This window comes from Pleuronectes platessa, chromosome 18 (genome assembly GCF_947347685.1).
Source record: "Pleuronectes platessa chromosome 18, fPlePla1.1, whole genome shotgun sequence".
Lineage (NCBI taxonomy): Eukaryota > Metazoa > Chordata > Actinopteri > Pleuronectiformes > Pleuronectidae > Pleuronectes > Pleuronectes platessa.
Window position 1 is genome coordinate 22,077,096 of NC_070643.1, and position 7,045 is coordinate 22,084,140.

Consider the following 7,045-nt stretch of genomic DNA (forward strand, 5'->3'; position numbering starts at 1 on the left):
CTACATTCATACAAACACACATTACATACATACAAGTCTTACAGTCGTACAAATACATATCTGTTTATTGGATTTTCTTCTTTTATTATAAAAAGCAATTTGATATGTTATTACTTTGTATACTGAGTTACACTGGTAGGGCTAGGTCACTGTTAGACTGCATGCACTTTGCTGTTGGTTGTGTCCAGGTCACGTGTTTGCAGATGACTCTGAGTGCACGCCACACGCCACACGCTACACACCACACGCCACACGCTACACACCACACGCCACACGCTACACGCCACACGCCACACGCCACACGCCACACACTACACGCCACACGACTTCGCAGCCACTCAGACAAGCTGTCAATCAAACCCAAGCACACGTTGAACATCAGACGACTCCCTGACCAGGTTTATTCTCCTGCAGGTTTTCTCACATCACACACAGACACACACACACACACACACACACACACTTCTGCTGCACTCCGGGTTATTTGCAAAGAACTGTTTGACCCAGCGTCTGGTCGTGTCCGTGTTGGTTGTATTGCACTGAATTGTTTCTAAGCTAGGCCCTGTCTTCACATCCGCCTGTTCGGCTTCTGATCCCGGAGTCGACCCGAGAATCAATCTCCTCCTCACATGGGGTCATTCAGAAGTCACTGAATCTGAGTTCGTAACCGGCCACAGAGTTTATTAGTTCATCCTCTCATTTTGTTATATTCCACATGTCCCTCGTTGACCTTTGGGGCTTCTTGGCTTCAAGTCTGTTTACATTACATCCAACGTTTCCATCTGAAAGAAGTCTTCTCCCAGCTGCTCTGACTCAAAGTGGGTAAATAGGTGGGAGGGGGTTGGGACAATAGCTTGATTGATTGATTATTGGAGTCTTTATTTCCTGTTATTGTCAGTTTGTGATCAAATGATTCAGTTGGTCGCCACGAACACGACCGAGCCCTCCTCCGCCTCCTCGTCCTTCTCCTCCAGTGACTGGACGACACAGGGCGTGACCTCGAAGGGTTTCCTGGGCCTCATGAACTCGATGCTCTGCGCTGAGAGTCCGGGACTTGAACCTCTGGTCGAGTGGACGTCCTCCCTCAGCGGGGACGGGCTCAGGGTGTAGCGCTCCGGCTCCAAGGTCAACGTGACCTCTTGAACCTGTCGACAAGGGAAAGGAGGAGTTGAAAAAGACGAGTTGAGCTGTGTCACAGGTGAGAAAGTCTCTGTTCTACCTTTTTATTAATAACTTCTATCTAACGTCATCTTTTTAAATTGATCACCTTCATTTTAATCACTGACCCTGGATCAGCAAAAGGTCTAAAGTGTACATCACTGTCAAATTCCTCTGCTCTGCTAAACCGAAGAACTAATGGGATTGATATTAATCTGTTTATTGTTAATTTAATCTGTTAAACACTTTTATGAACATGGAGGACACATTTGGGACAGTGGGGATCAAGGGGGTGGAGCCTAAAGCTGTTTTCAGACAGAAAGCTTCTTCACTTCTCATGAAGAAGCAGCAGGAGATTGTCCTGGTCAGATGAAGCAGGAGGCTCCTCGTCTTCCTCATCCTGAGATGTTTGTGCTCTTCACGTGTTAGAAACCTCACCGTTTTCCTGCCTCACCTTCGTCAGCTCCTCCTCTTCCTCTTCGTACTGCTCCATGAAGTCTTCGGACTCGAGCTCGGGCTCCTCCCCGACCGTCTCCACCAGTCCTCCGACCAGTTCAGCCATCAGTCCACTCAGCTGCCCAGCCATGTCCACCTGCAAACCAGTGAAGTTGACAGATTTGTTGCTCGTTATATTCTGCAGCACTGACTTCAAGCTGGAGTGGGCGGGTTTCAATGGGTTACTGGTATATTCATGTTTATTCAATCATACGAGTGACACCAGGACGTCAGCTCCAGTGAGTCCTAACAACCAAAAACTGAAAACACACTCAAGGTTCAAGGAGAAGAGATGCACAAGCAGAATGAGAGTTCTCCTGGTCCCGGGTCAGCGCTGGTTCCCTGTGCAGGAGGAAGAAGAGGTCGGCAGGTACAACACACACAGATGCTGAATCCAAATGCCCGGGGGTGTTAACGTGTGGACCTTGCAGCATGCTACTCTGAAGACCAGGCAGAGCTCAGAACATCCGGAGTTCCTCAGAGCCACTACAGGCCGTCATGCAGACGTTAGGGCAGTGCTCCATGCAGACCTCCAGCCTGTCTCCTACCTTCACGACTCCCCCGGCAGCTTTCCCCATCACTCACTGCACTACAGATGTCTGCTAAACATCTCAGCTGGTATCAACAGAGCCAGGAAGAAAACAGACAGATGTGAAAGTCAGGGATGACGGGGGAACAGTCTGGTCCAGATTATAATCAAGATATTCCTTCATGTGGCTGATGATGCATTAAACAACGTGGAGCTGAGATGATAACAATAACAGGAGAAGGATTAATAAGACATGAGGTTATGATAGAGGAGACTGTCCCATTTCCCAGTGACTGGAACTGGTCCCGCAGCCCAGTGTCAGGATTCATTAAACCAGCATCTCAAAGTCCCCCAGTTCCACGGGCTGGAGATCGTACCTGGTGCGGCTCCACCTGCGCCGCCCCCCACAGGTCGGCGAGGCGGGGGTGGGTGGGGGGGCAGAGGCTGTGGATGGTGCTGTTGGGCGTGGCCTGGAGGGAGGGGGAGCCGCTGTGTAGCCGGTGCTCCATCGTCTGACGGAGGAGGGAGGAGAAACAAGAGCGTTAATGAGGAGTCGATGGAAAGAAGTTTATTATGATTTCAAAGTCATTCATTAACACGTAGAGATGTGAACACAATGTGATTTCAGCTCTAAACAACGATCTGCATTGTTTACAAGGTTTCAGACGCTTGTTGTTCCAAAACAAACGATAAAGTTGATTTAGACTTTTGTAGGAGGACGATAATTTAACTTTCTTCTTTTGACTTCCTCCTCGTCTGCATCGACTTTTATCCTCGTTATAAATCATGAGTCATAGCTGCAGGGAATCAGCTTGGCCTTTTATGAATCCACCCAAATTGACTGACTTATTAAAAATCTTAATTATAAAAGTAATGATATATATTCAACAGGCTCCTTCACCAGGGTAACCACACAAAACACACGCGAGCTCGTTTCCATGAAGGTCTGGGATCAGTGCTTCTTCTCTGAGACACGCTCCCCGACCTTCTCCAGGTTATTATTTCATAACTCTCACGTTTTTAATGAGCTCACAGAACGTGGCGATGCCAGAGAAGTCATCTCCGGGTGTCACAGTTCATCACGACTCACAGTTCATTAGAGAAACCTCCCGGCTCAAAGTCAACAGATGATTCTGTGTCTGTTTAACTTTGTGATGATTTTCATTTTCAGTATTTATATAATTAACATGTCGTTCCTCCCACATGAAGCCCAAATATCCCAGATATGAATGACGTGGAGCCGTAGTGTCGAGCTCCAGATAATCATCAAATAACTTATTGAAAACAAACTTATAAGAAACACTTAAACATCCATCTGCAGCCGGCCACCAGGGGGCGATCAAGACACTTTGGCTTCACTTGATGAGGTGTCATGTCGTCTATGATTTAACAGTAATCAAACTTTAACCGTATTCTTTTAATTGTCGGTTATAGATTCTGTAGAAAAAGTCTAAAGTTGTTATAAAAGATGCATTTGTTCACATTATACGTGCAAAATTGTTTTATATAAATAAATATGTTGTTCATTCAAGTTCTATATTTATATATTTCTTTGTTGTAAAGTTGATAATGACATCTTAATAATTATTACCATTCTGTACACGGACCCAGCGCTGCGTCACTCAGGGCTCCTCAGTGACGTCCACCTACCTGCTGCTGCTGGTACTGCAGGATCTGCTGCTGGTAGTGGTGCAGCTGCTGGAGGTGCTGCAGCTGGCTGTGCTGCTGCAGGGCCAGCTGAGCCTGGTGCTGCTGGATGAAGCTCCCGACCGAGCCCTCGAACCCGTCGCTGGGCGTTCCTCCCACTCCGTTGCTGCCACCTAGAGCATCCGGGAAACTGTGAGTGTCCAGGGCCGTGAGGCGCAGAGCGGCTCTGCAGAGAGACAAGCTTTGATCCTCACCGGCAGCCATGATGTACGAGCCGGCAGCGGGGGAGGCCACGCCCGAGGGCTGGCTGGTGATCGGGTCCCAGGCATCTGAGGACGACAGGCAATACAGGCCCTGTGAGACGTAGGTGTGAGGCCACACGTCTGCAGCGGAGCGGTGCAGCACCTGGTCTGTACACAGGAAACACACGCGTGTGAACCCAGAGCAACACGAGCGAGCGGCCGGAGAGTCGACGGTTTGAACCCGGGTTCTGATCAGAGGCCTGAAGAAGTGTTGACACGTTCAGATCAAACCTACCAGGTCTCAGATGTGTTTTTAATTACTGTTCCACTTAGTAACAAAACTCCTGTTGAGCTTTTAAATGAGTTTTATAACGTGTCTGTAGTTCTTCTTTCAGTGATATTAATATGAGATATGAACCTGCAGTAATCAAACTACAAACAAACCAACATGGAACTGATCACAGATCATCTACAGACTCCTTCTGTCAGGAGGAGGAACCGGAGTGACTCTGGTTTGTGTCTTCACGCTCCAGACTTTACGTTTCCTTCATTACTGTTTTAAAAAGGCCGAAATGGAACTTGTATAAACCCTGAAGACGAAAAAAGAGCCTTCTGGTGGAAATGAAATTCTGCAGAAGAGTGTTGCAGATTATTTAAAGATCCAATTCTCTCATTTGAGACCTTCTACCTCCAGGTTCTCCTCATACTGAGATTCCTCCTGTAGGTCAAACCTCTCTGAGCTGCTCATTAGCAGATTCAATCAGATACATTCACACACACAGTGTAATGACTAATAGGAGGTTGATTAGCTTATCTGCAGCCGTGATGTTGTGGAGGAGAACCCCCCCCCCCCCCCCCCGGTCCTAATGCTGATACTAAGTGGTGTTTTAATCGTGTGTGTGTGTGTGTGTGTTTGCTGTGTGTGTGTGTTGGTGTTGCATGCTAGTTAAAGTGCCGAGTGGGGCCCATATGGTGCATTAATGAGAGCGGGGGCTAAGTCCTTGTGCTAACCTCCAGGATCCCTGGGGGTCCGGGCAGAGCTCCTCTGAGCTGAACACCAGGACTCAAACGCTTTACAGTGGTACGTGCCGTGTGAGCCTGGTCCAGGTTGTCTGACAGTTTCCTGTGAGGGTCGATGCTGTTTCATCGTCTCATGTGAAACTGAGCTAAACAGATTCCGTCTGAAAATTAAAACCTCTCACAGCTTAACTCCCACAGCTTAACATGTCACTTCTTTATTTAGTCTCTTAAAGATCCGTGTGTCAGATTCTCCTGCTCTGCGTCACCGGCTGCTGGGACGTGACCGGCTGGCGGATGGATTTGTGGCTCGGAGGTTTTCTGAGCTGGTGCCCAGTGGCAGAGACAGAGATGTGCAGCTGTGGGCCCGACCTACAGAAGTCCTCTGCAGCTGGACGGGAGCTGACGAGGCTGTTTCTAGTTTCCTTTGTTTCCTCAAACTGTGGATCTGTGCACGACAGGAAGCACGAGAGCCCAACGTCCACAGACTCGAGTGTGAAGTTAGAGCGGCTTCAACGTGTCGACACTTATCTGTCTGTGTCCTCGACCTCACACCACAGCACCACCCTGCTCCTCCTCCACCAGGTTCTCAGAGGGCGTGGAGCTGCCGTACCTCTGCTGGTGATGCTCTCCTGGTTCACCTCGCTCAGGTGAGCCACGCTGCCCTGGTTGGAGCCGGCGCCCAGACTCTCCCCGTCCATGGAGGTCCATCCGAACAGGGTGGCCTCGGAGATGGCAAACTGCTGCATGATGCCTGAGGCCGGGGGGGGGGGGATGTAATGATAACATCACTTGAGTCATAGAAACCACATTAGAGATGAATCACAGCAGCAGCGTCACTAACACAGCAGTTCCTTAGGGAGGAAAACAAACAGGAGGTAACAACAGATATTAACATATTAACACCGAGGGATGAATGTGAATGTTTCAGAGGAATAACTGATGAAATTATGAATTTAACTTTTCTAGAAAAGGAACTGGACCCATTTAGATTTTCAAAATATTAGTGTAGAACTAATTTTTGTCACCAAAAGGGAAAATATCTGATGTGACGAGTCTCGATGTTGACTCGTTAAATTTGGGACAAACCATAGAATGTAAATAAAGATGGACGACGTGTCTCCACTTCCCCCCCGTCGTTCCAAATGGTTCTGCCCAGTGCCTGAGTGTGAAGCCCCTGTTCAGGCCGAACCACCTGAGCTCTCACCTGCAGCAAAGCGCGCCTCCTTCTCGCCGTCGCTGAGGTCGCTGTAGGCGTCGTTCTCCAGCCTCCTCATCTTCTCCCTCTGCAGGTTGGTGTGTCCCGTGCCCCCCAGCGGCCCGGCGGTTGGTTTGCCCCAGCTCTGCCACTCGATCATGTGAGCGACGCGGCCCTGAGCCATGGCGGTGGGCTTGGTCACTTTGTCCTTCATGGAGCGACTCACGCCTACAGGTACACGGGGGAGTGGAGGGCAGGAGGAGCACAACACACACACACACACACAGACAGACACACAACACACGCACCAGACACACACAAACACTGTCAAAACCACTTTGTGCCTCTGCAGTCGACTACACCTCCATCTGAGGCTCGGAGGTGGAGCGATGGTGGAGACTGGGTTGTGGTGGAACTGGTTGAAAATGTCAATGAGGTAATAAATGTATTGATATGGATGATTCAGGAAGATGGTGACTGGTTATGACACTTTGACGACAGCTCAGCAGCAACTACACAGGATTATTTTATTAATATTTCTGGGAATTAAACATCTTTAAATCCCAGTTAACTAGAGAACTCCTGCTGGAGCGTTGACTCTAAATGGATCATAATCTACTGAGTGAACTTCAGAATCAATTCTTCATGTGAATATACACAATATACACAATATACACAAACGTTAAACTCTGTGGACTCGTCTGACTGTACAGAAATGTTCCCTCAGAGTTTAATTCACCGTCAGGCGACAGCTGATTG

General features: G+C 48.6%; 1 protein-coding gene across 1 annotated transcript; it reads right to left on the bottom strand.

Moving 5' to 3' along the window:
* Nucleotides 1-442: 442 nt before the first annotated feature.
* On the bottom strand, nt 443-6,514 carry LOC128462033 (uncharacterized). Its single transcript, XM_053447268.1, has 7 exons — nt 6,296-6,514; nt 5,702-5,842; nt 4,084-4,239; nt 3,833-4,002; nt 2,575-2,694; nt 1,613-1,750; nt 443-1,145 (listed from the first exon to the last, which is right to left on the bottom strand). Exons 1-7 carry the CDS (start codon nt 6,498-6,500, stop codon nt 915-917), a joined length of 1,161 nt encoding a protein of 386 aa, XP_053303243.1. The 5' UTR covers nt 6,501-6,514; the 3' UTR covers nt 443-914.
* Nucleotides 6,515-7,045: the final 531 nt, after the last annotated feature.